This window comes from Magallana gigas, chromosome 4 (genome assembly GCF_963853765.1).
Source record: "Magallana gigas chromosome 4, xbMagGiga1.1, whole genome shotgun sequence".
In the NCBI taxonomy this organism is placed as follows: domain Eukaryota; kingdom Metazoa; phylum Mollusca; class Bivalvia; order Ostreida; family Ostreidae; genus Magallana; species Magallana gigas.
This window is the reverse complement of record NC_088856.1, coordinates 47,877,583-47,896,836: the sequence shown is the minus strand read 5'-3', so window position 1 is coordinate 47,896,836 and position 19,254 is coordinate 47,877,583. Positions and strand designations below refer to the sequence as shown.

Sequence of the window (19,254 nt, the reverse complement as noted above, 5' to 3'; positions counted from 1 at the left end):
CAAATAATGTACCCTTTTTTCGCAGCTTATTTTTCAAAATTTTAATGATCTTTTACTCAAATGTACACCGTCAGTTTTTCTAGTTTAATTTACTCGGAGTGAATCCCATGTTTAAACTTCATTTTATCCAATTTTACGCCGAGTTTCATGGTAAATCGCCAAATGCATGATTTTCTCTCTCTATAGCTTTCCATAGTGTTATACATATGTATATATGAATTTTACCACATATATATACATCGAGTATCGAATTTAATATGCATGTACTTATTTTACTCGACTATATATATTTCACATTCATACCTTCATTTTTACTCCACTTGAAAGGGCATAGTCACGATTTTGGTCAAATTCTATTTTTCTATTTTTATTATTTACAATGCTCTAGGAATGCATTTCTAATGATCAAATGAAATTTGAGAGTCAGTCATAAGGTTATAAGCAAGATACATGCAGGGCTCACCATTCTTTGTCATGTAAACAAGGCCCGTGCTCTGCTTTTGTTTACGTATATAAGTTCAATATACCAGTAAAAAATCTTTTTCAAGCTGCATGATTTGTCTACCTTAATTTCTTATTCATTTAAAGCATAAACAAACCGTTTGTAACGTTTTACACATTATTTTAATTAATTTAGGTCTAAAACTGAAATTTTCACTTCAACATTCAAAATTTAAACAAAAGGTTTATCAACATAGCAAAGAATTGTAAGCTCTTCAACTCGCTTATAACTGCCTTTTAAAAATGCCCTACTGAAGCATTGTAAACCTTGAAATCGGAAAAGTATTTTTTTGACTAAAATCGGGACCAAGCCCCTTGAAGGGGGATGTGCAGCCATCTTTTATATTTGAGAAGAAAAATGTAAACATTTCTTAAGGGGGATGTGCGGCCATCTTACACATTTGAGAAAAAGAATGTAAACATTTCTTTTCAAACAAAATGACATGTAGGACTTCATATTTATTGTTTTTGTATCTTTGAACAACATTTTTGGCCAGTTTCGGGCAGAAACAAGCCAGGTCAAGAAAAGTTTACATTCTTATCCTCAAATGTATAAGATGGCCGCACATACTTATAAAATGTTTCCTTTATGATGCAAATTAAATTTACAAAGATGAATTCGAGAGGTTTTTTTTTTTCAGTGGGATCATATTCAAAAATTGCTGTTTTTATCAATGAAAAAAAATATGTTCGAATGTAAACTTATTCTAAACGCATGTCTATATTCTTTAGGGCTCAGGAATGCATACCTTTCAGACAAATTTTCCTGTCTGCACTTGACAAGTCAGGTCTTTTAAATATTTTTCTTTTCATTGACACTTCAAAATGGCGATTCCATCGAGAGAGGACCATGCCTATGATGAGAAACATAACAATTATTTCACGCTCATTAATGCGATGAGGTTTACTACAGAAGGTTTGGAGGGTATTGTGAAACGTTCCATGAAAGATTTGTATGAGAAGATCTATAACAAGTGCCATGAAATGCAACCTTGTATCGACAACTGCACTGCAATACACGGGTCAAAGTTTAAAAAGTGGTGCAGCACATGTACGAAGTTTATTTTTGGTTTACCCGGGACACGTAAATCGAGTTGAATGGAACGTTTTTGACTCGAGAGACTGGATGGACTGCCGTAACTCGTCTACGGTAAATCAGATCGCCAATATCTTTGTTCATAAATGTAAACAGACGAAAAAATCGATTACGGACGATTTCATCGATATTATTTCATTATTTGAAAACTGTTCTTACTTTGCCTTTGGAAAGAAAAAAGGACTTCTCAAAGATATTCGTAAATTTAGAAACGATTTTTTGCACATAATTCGTCTTTTTCAGTAGATGAAAAGGATATAAAATACTGTCTAGATAGATTATCTACTCTTTTGAGTCAACCAATATTTCGGAACGACAAGAAGTGTAAAGAAATGTATAAACGTGTATGTACCCTAAAAGATTCTAGTCGACGAGTACAGTACAATGATATAACGGACACTAGATCGATACTGCAACCCTTCATAATGCTATATCACAATGAACCAATGATTGTTGTGGAGAAGGCCAATGAACTAATATCGAACATTAAAAGCAAACCTTTAACCCGCCCATTACACAGGAGATTTGACCTGATACTGCTGGTGCTCTTGTTATGCTACCATTTTATTGAAATCCCAAGGAGTACGAATAATGGTTTCAAATCAGAGAAAGGTAATTCAACAGTTGAAGCTTAGATGTATTTTTTAAAGCATTTCCATTTAAAACCATATTAACCCCCCCCCCCCCAAAAAAAAAAAAAAAAACACCAAAAAAAACACCAAAAAAACAAAAAACAAAAACAAAAACAAACAAAACATACAAACAAAAAAAAGACTGTCCATGTAATTGTCCTTTTTAAAAGTATCAAACTGCTGTCATGTTGTAAATTTTGTATTTACACCCACCCAGTAAATTCAAAATTTACAACATGACACTGCCCTCCCCACTTTATTTTAGATGCTCATATAAAACAGTGAGAAATGGATACAAAGAATCACACGAAATTTGTCATTCAGCCAAAAAACAAAAACACTAAACTCTTGTTACAAGATGAAGTATAGACAATGGTTACTCAGAGCGTATAGCATACACTATTTGAAAAACAGTTGCCTTTCTTGCATATATGTATTTATGGGCACTTTACCAAAGAGTAAGTGTTTTTCTTTGTTCACTGAAAAAAATGTTCAAGTTAATGAAATAATTTTAAGAGAATTACAAAACAACAATGTATTTAAAATTTAATGTTTTTTAGATTTAAAGGTATTAATTTTTGCAGTCATCTAAATAAAATGATTTGATTTAGTTTCAGTTTGCAAGACTATGGACTTTATATTTCCATGGAAAAGTGATTTGAACTTTAAATCATATATCGGTGCTCATAAGGATTTTGTAGGAAGAGAGTGGATGACTGAAGATATAGCATACGAACTACTACATACTGATCGCAGAGGACTCTTGGTTGCAGCAGAACTAGGATTTGGTAAATCAGCACTAATTTCACACATTGCTTGTAGCCATGATAAAATTTTGTCAGCATATCCAATTTATGAAAAAACAGTTGGAATCCATATGTGTCGATATGATTCAAATTTAACTCTTAGTCCAGGAATCTTTGTACGTAATATGGCAGGGAAACTTGCAGAACAATTTCCGGAATTGGGAAACATTTTAAATACAGAAAACATGGCATCTAAATATCTGACCAATTCACAATGCATTCAGGATCCTAATGGATGTTTTGATCATACTATTTTGTATCCACTTCAGAAATCAAAATCAAATCAAAATATTATAATTATGATTATTGATGCCTTGGATGAATGCATTGACATTGGTCCTAGAAATATTTTTACCTTGTTGAATCAGAAAATTCATCTTTTGCCCCCCAATATAAAATTTTTGTTTACTTCTCGAAATATATCATCTATCAGAGTAAACCTCCCACCAGGGATTTCTCTCTATCAGACACCTTTATTTTGGGAGAAAAGTTTAGGCGATATAAAAAAGTATATAAGCCAAAGACTTAAAAATAATTTTGTCAATGAACAGTATCAATCATTATTGTCTAGTTCAAACTTAGACGAAACTTTAGAGAAACTAGCAGACCTAGTAGATGGCAATTTTTTGGTTTTAACTCATGCATTTGATTTTTGGGTAAGAGTGGGCAATATAAACGCATTTCCGTCTTAAATGGATCATATATATCATTTAAATGTTTTAAGAATATTTAGTAAAACAGAAAATATATTCAAAGATGTGCGATCTGTAATAGAAATACTATGTGCATCACATGGATCTATCGAGGAATCTTTACTTTATGAGGTATTGAATGTTGATGACCCGGAGCGAAGAAAGTATCTTTCCCGTTTACTGTTGAATGAATTATCCCATTTTATACAAATATCATCTGGTAGGGTAGTTTTTACCAACAAACGAATTGCAGATTTTTTCTCAAGACAAGATAATATTGAAAATGATTTTTACATTTATCAGCAAAATGGACATGGACTTATTGCCAAATTTTGGTTAGCTAATCTTGAGAAAGAGCATGCTATTAACGTTAGTATGACATTGTTAAAGGACATATTCCGACACGTGACTTGTTCTGAAGACAAATCTTTAAGAAACAAATTAATCAAGTTGGTTCATAATCGCATTAATAAAAATAAATACTCTTTTCTGATGCATTACATTGCGGCATCTTTGAATTCTTACGACTCTATGTTTATAGCAATTCGTTCAATGCCTCATTTAAATATTGATACGAGAGACCCAGGGGGATCAACTGCATCTTTCATTGCTTCTGCGTATGGTAATGAAAACGCCCTGGCCGCTTTGATTAAACATGGGTCTGATATACACTATCAAAGACCCCCGCCTGTTTTTCTTCAACTTAAACTTGTCAAGAACCCTATATATTTTTGTAAATACAAGGTATTTTGTGGATACAACCTTGCAAACATTGCTTCCCAAAATGGTCACGCAAATGTTTTAAAACTATTAATACAGTATAAAATCAATCTTTGTCATGAAAACTCCCTTGGACTCAATTCGTTCCATCTCGCTTCTGAGCATGCTCACGTGCACATACTTAAAATTATTATATCATCGAAATTGTGTAACTGGACTTCAAGCTTTGATCAGGCCCTCTATCTCGGTGCAAAAAATGGTCATGTTCGTGTTGTAAAGTTTCTACTCTCTATAAATGCTGTTGACAGTTGTGTACCTTGCTCAAATTTTATTCATTGGATCCCAAAAGGGAAAGACAGACTTCACACTAACATACCAATCCCATATTTACCATACGAACGGGATTACAAACATTTTGTTTTAAGAGATGATAGACATTTATACTTTTGCGAATCTGCTTTAGATATTGCAGTTCAAAACAACCATTTAGAAGTTGTTAAAATTCTAGTTGACCAAAAAAGAAATGCTTTGAAGTGTATAAGTGCTAGAGGGATGACCTCCCCTATTACAGCTGTGGTTTTTGACAGTCAAGATGTTACTTATTATTTTCTTCAATCAGGGTTACCTTTAAATGATACATGCATGGTTCGACATAATATGAAGAAACGGTTTACAAATTATGATGGAGATGTCGTTGATGATAGATTTTGCAAAAATGAATTATCGTTTTGGCATATGTTTGCTATTCACTCGTCATCAGATATGTTTACATATGTAAGCAAAAAAACGAAATATGATTATGTATGGAAGTTAACGGATAATAATGGAGCTACACCAATCCACCATGCCTTTTGCAATTTTCGCATAGAAGGTGAACCTTTTATCACGCTAGCGTCACATACATTGGACAAAACCCGTAATGGATCGACACCTGCTCACGTTGCTGCTCTTTGCTTTAATGTTCTTCCAATATATTTATTCATGAAATTCAAAGAAATTCCAATAGATATCAAGGACTACAGTAATAAGAATTTTTTACATTATTTTGCCATGCACGCAGTAGACGATATGCCACAATTAGAAATTTTCTTGTCTGATATATTCAATGAAAGTTATGACAAACTAATAAGTGAGCAAGATTTTGATGGTCGAACACCATTGCATTATGCTGCCATGTCTGGAAATACTTTACTGATAGAGAGTGATTACTGGAATCTCACTTTTAAACCTGATCACTATATGATTAGGGACAAGTTTAATTCATCTGTATTGGACATTCTCTTTAAATATATGCCTTCTCTACAGCCAACATTAGGGAAGTTTACCCTACAACTGCCTTACAATTGCAACTCTGATGATTTGTTTAGAATACCGGGGTGTTCCGATCTACGTTTGGAAATTTTAGACGACTTTGAAATATTTGCATTTAAAGCATTAACAGATTTAAAAGGAACTAATCTTTTACGGAAAAAAAATATTTTGTCACTTATGCATGGAGCGTTGATGAAGAACCGTTTTTACGTTATTCACATGATAAAAGTTCTTTTACCAAATATATATAAATCAATCAGTAAAACAAAAGTGCAATCGTTTTTTGCTCTATTATTTAAAAAATCAATACACCCGAACTTGATATTGTCTTCAACATTTCTGCCAGACCTTATGAAGTATGCATGTGAGAGTAGGAAACAGTTTGGCTATCTATGGTATATGTTTTACGACAGTCAGGGAAAATTCTGGCCAATGTATGTGACATGGAATGGAACACAGTTTTACGATATGGTAAATATAATACTCAGGAAATGTACCCAGATCAATCTTTTGGAAGCTGCTATAAAAGGAGGAAATATTTTTCCTCTGCTCAGAACAGGTATTAGAAAACCTGTCGATTTTGATATTGCTGATATTGTACATAAAATCGCACCATGTATTACACCAAAGTTTAATTATATATCACCTAAATTAACATATATAGGTGCTTCAAACGTGCGTTTAATATTTCCAGGTACTACGCCATATTCACATCCTGGAGCTTTGCAAGTTATTATGCAATCGTCATATAAGCTAATATTTTCTTCCCATTGTAAACAAAATACAGCGGAACTCAGCGATTATCACACTTTAGGAGCAAAGGGTTTTCTGTCTGTTTATGATATTCTTAAAAAGGAAGAAATATTGAATTGTAAAAATATATATCAAATTGCCCCAGTTCAACTAGCTTACTTTTTTAACCATTTTTCGCCTTATCAAGAACATTTAGACATGACTAGTTTTAATAAAAATCATTTTGGGGCACTTTTTTTCAAAACAGTAATGGATTTTCGTACATTTGTATTTCCAAAACATTCCAAAGCTTGGGCATGTATTCAGTTTGTGCATAAATTTAACAGAATGTCGCTTAAGAAGTTCGTACTATTGGCCAGTCTACAAAATGAAATATGCAGCCTAATATCTAAATTGTATCAGGTGGATTGGAATTTAATTTTCCAAATATTTTCTCTCAAAGACATACAAAAATACGTTGATCATGGCCTGAAACAACCATTTGATTTTATCAATTACTTTCAGCATATTCGCACAACCTGTCATTATAATAAATATAATAATGTATTCTTACCTGTTGCAAAATACTATAAGGCAGATACATTTGTCTACAACGGATGTTTATATTTAGCCGATCATTCAAACAGCCGGCATTGTTTAGAGTACATTGCTTTTTTGAACAAACAAAGAAAATATGTCAATCATAAAATAGAGTCAGTGTTAGTGATGTATTTTCCTTTGGTTTATTTGATTTATCACAGATTTATTATAGAACTTCCTGATTTAGCGCAAAAGAATACAATGGAAATCATTCAAATTATGAACGCATACGGATCCGCCCCTTTCTTTCATAATAATCCAAAATATAACTACTGGAATGAACTCAATTCTCCGTTTGCTAATCCCTTTCGAACTATGACACGGTATATTCTCACTTCGGACGTGCCTGAAATCCTATCATGGATAAGATTTCCAAAATCAAAAATAAAACAAGACGAGTTTTATTCTGAAAAGGAGAAACAGACGTTATTATCTCATAGCCTTCCTTTGTCTATGTATGAAAATTTAACTTAAGGTGGTATGAGACATCTCTTAGAAAACAATAATTCACTATGAAAAACCTCACTTCGAATGTTGATAGAATATTGCACTGTGTAATTGAACAAAAATAAAAAATAAAGAAAAACTTAAAGAGGTTTATATTAAACAGTTTTGACTTTTTAAAATTCAAACCTATAATCAAACCTAGAAAATAGTTTAAATGAGGAAGTTTCAGAATTTTCAGAACACTGCAGTTTTGGTTATAACACCTGCAAGACTTTACACTTGATTATCTCCTTTTTGTTAAGTAGATTGGAATGATTTTAAAATGAAGATTACAGATTACTATTATGTATCATTCATTACAACGTGTTTATGTAAATGGATGAAAATTCACTTCTTGTTAGTTAGACAATGATCATTTTACATTTTTAATCCATTGCATTGTTTTACTTTTTTTTTGTTTAGATGAACTAGGGTTGAAAAAAAAATCAAATTCTTAATAACCATTTTTATTAGAGAGATAAGCCTTTTAAAAGACCTTTTCAAAATTAATATTACTGTTTTTAAAATAATATGGGTAGATGAAGACATTTGAGCATGATGTACATTTATATTTACTTATTGATATATTGTGGAGATATATGTATACCAGGCAATTATCTTCTCTGTATCTTGAGCTTTTTATTGGTTCTTTTTTTGTTATAAACGTTGGATTTTTTGATTGATTAATTAAAAATATATCCGTGAAGTTATTGTTATCGAAAACCTACAGTTTGTTTTACATTTTATTCATTTGTAATTTTTGTATGACCCACCCCCCCCCCCCCCCCCCCACACACACATATAAACGAATTTGATAATAATTTATGCAAATATGCCTCTCTAAGACAATCTTGACACTGCTTTTGTTTAAAGTTCTGTTTTTTAAATGATGTGTTGAACAAAACTGCTTCATTAGTATTGTTCATTGTTATTATGATTTGATATTTTTACTACTTTTGCGATGTCTTGATGACAACATTTCCTTTTGCGTTAGACTGAGCAGTTATCTGTATTAATGTCTTTCAATGTGCATATCATGTCGATTTATTAATTAATGTTGTGTGTGAATTAGTTTTCGATTTTTTAAAAGAATAAACCAATACATCAAGAACTTTTGTTACTTACTGCAGCCATTAAACGTTGAACAATGATATCACATTTATGTTGTTATTAGTCCGAAATATCTGACGTTTTTCTGGCTTTTTTTAACGATTTTGATATTTACTTGCCAGGAAAACGTCAGAACCGGCGCCATTACGAAAACTGGAAATTACGCCGCCTCCAAACGGAGGCGGCATTCTCGGCCCGATTTTAAATACTTGCGAATCGTATCAAATATTTAACTCACAACTTAACAATAAAAAAATGACTTTACTACTCACTCATATCGCTTTAATGGGTTTGTTTACTCTACAAAGCGTCTGTTCAACACATTTTTATCGAACTGTCGAGCTTTGTTTTGATTGCGATTTGAGTCACGTGACTCGTTATCTCAAAAGACAGCGAAAATACGGTTGACTGTAATTGTGTGCTTCTATTATCAAAATACGGAGTCATATTTAATTTTGAGCGATATGAGTGAGTAGTAAAGTCATTTTTTTATTGTTAAGTTGTGAGTTAAATATTTGATACGATTCGCAAGTATTTAAAATCGGGCCGAGAATGCCGCCTCCAGTTGGAGGCCGCGAAATTTCCAGTTTTCGTAATGGCGCCGATTCTGACGTTTTCCTGGCAAGTAAATATAAAAATCGTTAAAAAAGCCAGAAAAACGTCAGATATTTCGGACTATGTTGTTATATGTACTAAATATTGTTCATTGTTGGAACTGTAACGAGTTTTGCAATATTCATAGTACAAATTTATTTTATCTATAAGTCAAGCACACTTTTTATACTGTATACTGGGAAATATTCACCCGTTTCATTTCGCAGGGCGAATTCAGAACAATTTTCAAAACCTGTCTTAATAAGAAAGAACATCTATATTTTATTGTGTCTGGGCGAATTTAAGACTGGGTGAAACGATTTGCAAGTGTAGAAGTTGGTGAAGCGATTTGCAAGTGTAAAGGATAAAAAACTAGAGCAGAGCTCGTGGCAAAGCCACGAGTAGGTCTTCCGTTGTTGCTGCGGGTTAAAAATATATGTGATATGGTGTCAAACGATTATAACGACTAAACTTTCAGTTCCGCTTTTGTTATAAAAACATGTCGTGATTGAAAACCTGTATATAAAATGTGTTTTGAACAAGACAGGAAGAAAAAGTTTTTGGAAAACTATTTGTCGAACACAATCTGTGTAATCGTTTCAAAAATTCTATAAAAAGTGAGAAGTTTAATGGCGAGTTAAATTTTCAAAGGGTAGCAAGCATTGTTATAAACAGTATGTACTCATGATTCATGTCAGGAATTGTAGTTTTTTTTTTTTTAAACCTAACCCGCCTACAAAACACGTAACCTTTTCTCTAAGATAACTTGTTTATTTAAATCTTTCTAAATTTTTGAAGACTATTTGCAAGTTTAGAATTGTTACGTGCTGACAAAATTTAGTAATTTGTCAAAATTGATGACATCTTTGAGATTTTCTACAGGAAAATGTGTGTCGTCTGATATTATTTAATGATACGAGTAGAGTTGGACATTCAAAATAATATATAATCAGCTAAAAAAAGATGAGCGGGAGAATTTATGCAAAAGCGAGCATCTAAATTTTACACCAGATGGTGCTGTTTCATAGGGACACCGCTATGTAATGTGAATTAAATAACCTTATTTACAGAAATGAATATTACTTCTCTCGACGATTTAATGATATGCAAAATCCTTATTTTTATGTCAGTGGGTTGACTAATTAAATTTAAAAAAAAACTTCAATTGTGCTTGCGTAAATTGGAATTCTGGGAAGGAATTAGACAGTCCGTGTTAGAGAAATTCGAAGAAGTTATGAAACTGGTCAGTTTCTATATCAAACTGTGCATTGATGTATTAAAAGACTATCATTGGTATCGTCTGTAGCCATGGTCCCGAATCCGTATGTGCAGTCATACATTGTAAGTACATCGATACACCTATACCTCCTCACCTACAGCCATACAAATGAGGGTGCAACCTTCATATACACAAGCATATTTGTATTATAGTTCTGGAAACTATATATAATCTTGTATTTTAATATATTGGGTATTCATTGTTCACATAAAAGCCACATATATTCCACTGGCTGTAGCTAACCTTGTAAGTAAATTAAGTTGCATTACAACCTCATAATACACAACTTCAATTAAAAAATTTTTTTAATCAATTTCCATACAATTAGCAATTAATAAAATTCCCAATAACGCACATCTATCTCACTTAGTGTAACTTTGAGAAGCGCATATATTTTTGGGAGGCAGATATGTCGCTATATTATAGTCTGCAAGTCAAGTGAATTATCATGGTCTTTCAAAGAAATAAGAAATCTGTCGACAGTTGCAGTACTTTGATGATTTCTATGGTGATCGACTGCATTGCTTAATGTAGTCGTATTTCCGAAGAACAAATTTTCTTTGTCTTCAAACTTTTAATTATAATATATTATGAATTATTATGTTCATAACTATAAAAGTTTAGCGTGTTCAACATGTTAATTTATTAGCCACATTCTTAGGTCTTTAATGTGAAGATGATTGACTTCGAATAATAGTCTTATTGTTTATAAAAGCACCCTTCCAACTGTTACTCAATTACATATGTTCTGAGTTGTGTGCGCTGAAGCGACACAAGATCTTCGGATGCACGTGGCGATTGAATTAACACAGACTGACCGAATAAACACACGGGTGGGAAATTAAACACGTTGAGGAGAAAATGTTACACATAACAAGAAGTCACCAACAATTATTTTCGACAGATCTGGATATCTTTTCGCCAATTTTTAAAAAAAATCCAGCGCGAGCACTTGTCAGAGGGGCGGGAGGAGGGGGGAACGCAGCACTGAGTTCGCTTCCACACTGAAACGAACAACCATGTAGAAAATCTACAGAGTGATTAATATGTGACTGATAGAATCTAATCTATAATATTCTTTTAAATAATCATCAAATGCCTCAATTCAGGACATTCTTTTATCGTGCTAGCACCTACCGCAAACATGTAACATGGAACTTTGATTATAATTTGATTTGATTTTTAAACTACCTTGTACGCTATCCTTTAATTAAATCAATGCTTAATCAACTGTACAAGTAAAATAAATTCATTTATTTTTGTCATAAATCTATATAATAGTTGAAAACGTAATAAAATAGAGTTCTGTCCGTGCAAAATATGAAACATGAACGCGTGATAAGGTACATGTAGAAGAACTGGATCGTGCTGGATCTCCTCGGCCATGTGCGAGGGATGATCATCATTTCATATTTGGGGGGGGGGGGAAATTTTATTAGATAAACAAACCAACTATTAATTTATGTCTGACTATGTTTCCGATTTGGAGTAATATCTTTCATTAATATTCAGTTACACTCAAATGTTTAATTAAATAAATACAAGATGGACAAACTTTTATAATATAAAATTAAAACAGTTCTTGTATTTACGGCTATATAAACTCAAACACATTCATCTTCATCTAAGTGTGCGTCGCGGTGTGCGAATCCGGTGTATTAGATAATCGCATACCGCTAGTAGTGCAGCCATGGCTGATCTTCTCGGCCGTGGACGAAAGAAAGATTACGTAAAGGTACAACGCACAGACACGCACAGCTCAGAACCCAGGAAGATTTGAAAAGTTTGCAGTATAATAACCATATTCTATCATATAGAAATTCTTTATTTTAAACTTAAAACCCACAATTGATCTATGTCTGATATTGCTTTAGATTGAGAATGACATTGCTTTTATTAATTAACTGAACGATTTCTTAATTGACACCAAATCTTTTAGTCCATAAACTTTTATGTGTAATCAAAACTAAAACAATTTTTGAGTTCGCGTCTAAAAAAACTAATTTATGAGAGACGCAACTCTCGTGTATTAGATAACCGCTCACCGCTAGGTAGCCCAGCCGCGACCACGGTGACCGCGGGCGAGGGAGAGTTTCGTTAACTTGGCCAAATTGCCGCGTGTACTGGTCAACACGTTTTACTTTTTACCCTCATATTATGCAATACACGAACACAAAAACAGTTTTATGAGATCAATAAAGTCACAAACAACATTTTTTGCAGCGACGCCCGTATCGAAAAATTTACCGTTTAAGAGTTATGAAGCAAAGACTTTTAAGGGATCTAGACCCCTCATTTTAGGGGCTAGCCCCTTTTTTAAGGTATCAAATGAAAGCTCTTAATATTCTGCACAACTTTTATTCTATATGTGTCTAGAAAAAATTTACAACTAAAAAGTTATTGAGCAAAGATACAGGCAAAATTTAACATTTTTTGAAACATAAATTCCGATGTAATTTTTTAAGCAGTATACGTGTGTTAATCAAACATATAAAACTAGGAGGACAACGTTCAAGATGTCTACATTAAAGATTTGTAAATTAAAACTTCTTGCTACGGATCAACTCGGAGTCTTTGCAGGTACACGAGACCCACTACAAAAATATTCAAAGGGGAATAACTCATAACCGAAAGTAGCGATTTCACCATATTTTTTGCTATAGTAAGCTATTGTCATTTACAATAAATCCTGAAAATTTGAATAAAATCTAATGACAAACAAGCGAGATATTACAGTTTAAAGAAACGTCTAGAAGAAAAAGAAGAAGAAAAACTAGAGCAGAGCTCGTGGCAAAGCCACGAGTAGGTCTTCCGTTGTTGCTGCGGGTTGAAAATATATGTGATATGGTGTCAAACGATCATAATGACTAAACTTTCAGTTCTGCTTTTGTTATAAAAACGTGTTGTGATTGAAAGCCTGTATATAAAACATGTTTTGAAAAAGAAAGGAAGAAAATATTTTAGGAAAACTATTTGTCGAACACAGTTTATATAATCGTTTCAAAAATTCTTTAAAAATGAGATGTTAAATGGCGAGTTAAAATTTTCAAAGGGTAGCAAGCATTGTTATAAACAGTATGTACTCATGATTCATGTCAGGAATTGTATTTTTTTTTAAACCGAATACGCCTACAAAACACGTAACCTTTTCTCTAAGATAACTTCTTTATTTAAATCTTTCTAAATTTTTGAAGACTATGTGCAAGTTTAGAAAAGTTACGTGCTGACAAAATTTAGTTATTAGTCAAAATTGATGGCATCTCTGAACTTTTCTATAGGGAAACGTGTGTCGTCTGATATTATTTAATGATACGAGTAGACTTGGACATTCAAAATAATATATAACAAGCTAAAAAAAAAAAGATCAGCGGGAGAATTTATGCAAAAGCGAGCATCTAAATTGTACACCAGATGGTGCTGTTTCATAGAGACACCGCTATGTAACGTGAATACCTTGTTTACAGAAATGAATATCACATCTCTAAACTATGTAATAATATGTAAAATCCTTATTTTTATGTCAGTGGGTTGATTTATAAAATTGAAAATAAAAACTTCAATTGCGCTTGCGTAAATTGGAATTCTGGGAAGGAATTAAACAGTCCGTGTTAGAGAAATTCGAAGAAGTTATGAAACTGGTCAGTTTTTAGATCAAACTGCGCATTGATGTATTAAAATACTATCATGTGTATCGTCTGTAGCCACGGTCCGGAATCCGTATGTGCAGTCATACATTGTATGTATATTGATACACCTTTACCTCCTCACCTACAGCTATACAAATGAGGGTGCAACCTTCATTTACACATGCATAGTATTATAGTTCTGGAAACTATTTATCTTGTATTTTGATATATTGGGTATTCATTGTTCACCGTAAATTAGTATTCTACTAGCTGGCTGTAGCTAACCTTGTAAGTAAATTAAGTTGCATTACAACCTCATAATACACAACTTCAATTAAAAGGTTGTAACATTTTCTCCTCAATGTGTCAAAGTTTGACTTCCAACTTTCAATTATAATATATTATGAATTATTCTGTTCATACAGAAGTTTAGCGTGGTCAACAGGTTGATTTATTAGCCACATTCTCAGGTAAGAATTTCACATCTTTAATGTGAAGATGATTGACTTCGAATAATAGTCTTATTGTTAATAAAAGCACCGTCCAACTGTTACTCAATTACAAATGTTCTGAGTTGTGTGTGCTAAAGCGACACAAGATTTTCGGTCGCATGTGGCGATTGAATTAACACAGACTGACCGAATAAACAAACGGGTGGGAAAGTGAAACACGTTGAGGAGAAAATGTTACACATAAGAAGAAGTCGCCAAAAATGATTTTCGACATATCTGGATATCTTTTCGCCAATTTAAAAAAAATACATCGCGAGCACTTGTCAGCGGGGCGGGAGGAGGGGGGGGGGGGGCACGCAGCAATGAGTTCGCTTCCACACTCAAACGAACAACCATGTATTAGAAAAACTGCAGAGTGATTAATATGTGACCGATAGAATCTAATCTTAAGTTGTTTAAAACTCAATATTGAATATTCTTTCAAATAATCATCAAATGCCTCAATTTAGGACAATTCAGGACATTCATTTATCGTGCTAGCACCTACCGCAAACATGTAACATTTGATTATAATATGAGTACCTTTTACTCTATCGTATAATTAAATCAATGCTTAATCAGCTGTACAAGTAAAATAAATTTATCTTTACATCTTAAACCTAAATAATAGTTAAAACATAATAAATATAGTTCTGTCCGTGCAAAATATGAAACATGAATGCGTGATAAGGTATATGTAGAAGAACACGAGCCGACCGCGGATCACTCGTCCACTAGCGCTGGATCTCCTCGGCCATGTGCGAGGGATGATCATCATTTGATATTTCGGGGGGGGGGGGGGTAAAAATGTTAGATATACAAACCAACCATTAATTTATTTCTGACGATGTTTCCGATTTGGAGTAATATCGTTCATTAATATTCATTTTCAATCAAATGTTTAATTAAATAAATACAAGATGGACAAACTTTTATAACATCAAATTAAAACAGTTCTTGTATTTACGACTATATAAACTCAAACACGTTCATATTCATCTAAGTGTGCGTCGCGGTGTGCGAATCTTGTGTATGAGATAACCGCTTACCGCTAGGTAGTGCAGCCGTGGCTGATCTCCTCAGTCGTGGACGAAGGATAGATTACGTAAAGGTACAACGCGCAGACACGCACAGTTCGGAACCTAGGACGATTTGTAAAGTTTGCAGTATAATGACCATATTCTATCAAATAAAAGTTCTTTATTTTAAACTTAAACCCCACAATTGATCTATGTCTGATATTGCTTTAGATGAGAATGACATTGCTTTTCTTAATTAACTGAACAATTTCTTAATTAACACCGAATCGTTTAGTCCATAAACTAGACTAATGTGTAATCAAAACTAAAACAATTCTTGAGTTCGCGGCTAAATAAACTCGTATATGAGAGACGCAACTCTCGTGTATTAGATAACCGCGACCGCTAGGTAGCCCAGCCGCGACCATGGTGACCGATTTTCTCGGCCGCGGGTGATGTAGAGTTTCGTTAACTTGCCGAAATTGCCGCGAGTACTGGTCAACACGTATTACCTTTTCCCTCACATTATGCAATACTCGAACACAAAAACAGTTTAATGAGATCAATAAAGTCACAAACAACATTTTTTGCAGCGACGCCCATATCGAAAAATTTACCGTTTTAGAGTTATGAAGTGAAGACTTTTACGGGCTCTAGACCCCTCATTTTAGGGACTAGCCCCTTTTTTATGGTATCAAATGAAAGCTCTTAATATTTTGCACAACTTTTGTTCTATATGTGTCTAGAAAAAATTTACAACTAAAACGTTATTGAGCAAAGATATTAGCAAAATTTAACATTTTTTGAAACATAAATTTCGATGTAATTGTTTAAGGAGTAAACGTGGGTTAATCAAACATATAAAACTAGGAGGACAACGTTCAAGATGTCTACATTAAAGATTTGTAAATTAAAACTACTTGCTACGGATCAACTCGGAGCCTTTGCAGGTACACGAGACCCATTAAAAAAATATTCAAAGGGGAATAACTCAAAACCGGAAGTAGCGATTTCACAAGTTTTTGTGCTATAGTAAGCTATTATCATTTTCAATAAACCCTGAAAATTTTAATAAAATTTAATGACAAACAAGTGAGATATTACAGTTTAAAGAAACGTCTAGAAGAAAAAGAAGAAGAAAAATAATAATGAAGAATTTCCAACAGAATCAGTACAAGGTCTTCCGTTGGAAACGGAAGACCTTAATAATAATGAAGAATTTCCAACAGAATCAGTACAAGGTCTTCCGTTGGAAACGGAAGACCTTAATAACATGGGGTAAAACTTATCCTGTATACAGTGTATGATAGAAAAAAATTAATCAATAGTTAAAAAACCACCCCACATTACATGCATAAACAGAAAAGCAGTAACGGTTCTAATACGAGAAAGGAATCATTGCAGATCAACGGACAAAGTAAAAAAAAATTGATTAGAACACTTTTGTAAGTCTGTGCTTACTCGTTTACGTCTAAAGATATATCAATATATAAATAACATAATAAAAAAGAGACAAATTTTGAGAGAGATTTGCTTCTCTTTAGAGTGACTTGATGTTTACAAATTCAGCTGAAAATATTTACATTTTGTTTTTCAATTTTTTTAATCGAATAAGTGGAAAACTGTCAAAACTTTTGTCTGTGTTAATAAATTCAAGCTTTTAGTAAAAAAATCTGCTTGAAAAAAACTTCTAGTAGTAATAGTTGTAAGCAAATTATCATAATTCAATGCAATTTAATTTTGATTAAGCATTACTATTACAAATTTGATTTTGTAACTTTCGAGACACTGATATTCAATTGATTTAAATTGGAGACAGTTAAGGCCCATGGGCTGAGATTGTGAAGGGAAATTAGTCAATAGGTGTTTTCTATCATTACCATTAATACTAAAAACATATGGCCTTGCTATGTCTGAATGTCTATGAATGATCATACTAAAATCCTGGTTAAGTGTGTTACAATAACTTTTTCAATATTGTACAAACTTTCAATGTAAATGATCTAAAAAGATAGCCCTACTCATTTCAAACCAAAGATCTTAGGTTAGAACTTATTGTATTTACTTGAATGTTTGAAGGAATAATATTGTGTCAACTCCAGGCCAAATTACAATACCTGTCTTTATCCACCCCTCGTTCAACCATGGTTACTTCGTACTGCCTCTGTAAGTCTGGGGGGGAGGAGGGAGAGGCGGGAATTCAGAACAGAGTCCACCTTCTCTTGATGTAGTAGCGACCTCATCAAATGTGAATCATGGTGAAACTGGTTGTCTAACGCCATGGACTCACTGTAAAAAATCAGTGCAAGGAAACAAATGTTACTCTCTGTCTCAATAATAATACTAAATTGCTTTAAAAGTTGATACATGAAACTCAGTGCTTAAAATGGTTCCCCTATTTAATCACATAGACTTGCTTGAAAACATAAAATGAAATGGTGAAAACAGTCATTGTTTGATAACAAATTGATGGAAAACACATAATAGATGATAATACATGTTGAAATTATTTTTTTTAAAACATGCATGACTGTATATACTTGCAGTTTCTACAAGAATATATCTATCAATTCCTGCATGTCCTAACACATTTTTCAAAGTAAAATTATCTTAAGGTTAAAAAACAATCAAACAGATGTCTATATAGGTAGTTTTTAGTGAGTCTCTCTCTCTCTCTCTCTCTCTCTCTCTCTCTCTCTCTGGATAATGAGATAATGATGAATAAATAAAGCCTATGTAAATAACTAAAGGTAACAAATAAATATTTAACAAATGAAAATAAAAAGTTAACATTACTCTCCCCCCTATAAACACTTATACATGTACACCTATATAATAAACAAGCTGAGCATTTCCTATGTTATTGCTCTGTTTCCATTGGCTACAATACCTGATTACACCAGGGTTTCTCATGGCCTTGTTGTCAGGGTCATCGGCTGCGTCCTTGATACATACAAGGTCAATCAGCCTGTCCATAAAGGCGTCCTGCCTACTGCCCCCAGTGACCCCCTGGATTGTCCAAACAATATTTATATAAAACATGTATATAAAATATAAACTTGTCTAATTTTCATTCCTGTGCAAGAAAAATTTGTGATGATCTTGATTACCCTTTTGTTGCACACATATTTCACAGCAATCATGTCTTTTTAATACGAAATGTTAACTTCATATTAAAATTAGTCCACATTAACCAGTTAAATAGCACTGCTTGGTCATCAGCAATAAATGTTGGATTAGAGTATTAATTGCTTGCTGGAGAGTGAAAATAAAACTCTGTGTAACTAGCACTATACAAGTGTAATTTGTTTAAGATATGAATGAAAATATGTGACTGTACATTTCTAAATCATGTCAAACTGAAGAATTACATGTAATTATTTTTCTATAAAGTGTTAATAGTTTTCAAACTTAAGCATAAGAGCAATTCATACCAAGTACATGTAATACAAAAATATTGATTATTTGATCAATCCCCCATATAATCCCCCTCCCCTTAATTTTTTTTCTTTTCCTGACCAAAAAAAAGCTGAATATCAAAAACATTACTTATACAATG

General features: G+C 33.0%; 1 protein-coding gene across 1 annotated transcript; it reads left to right on the top strand.

Moving 5' to 3' along the window:
* Positions 1 to 1,566: 1,566 nt before the first annotated feature.
* LOC109620440 (protein TANC2) lies at positions 1,567 to 8,356 on the top strand. The gene is made up of 2 exons (XM_066082652.1): positions 1,567 to 2,209; positions 2,841 to 8,356. Exons 1-2 carry the CDS (start codon positions 1,930 to 1,932, stop codon positions 3,725 to 3,727), a joined length of 1,167 nt encoding a protein of 388 aa, XP_065938724.1. The 5' UTR covers positions 1,567 to 1,929; the 3' UTR covers positions 3,728 to 8,356.
* Positions 8,357 to 19,254: the final 10,898 nt, after the last annotated feature.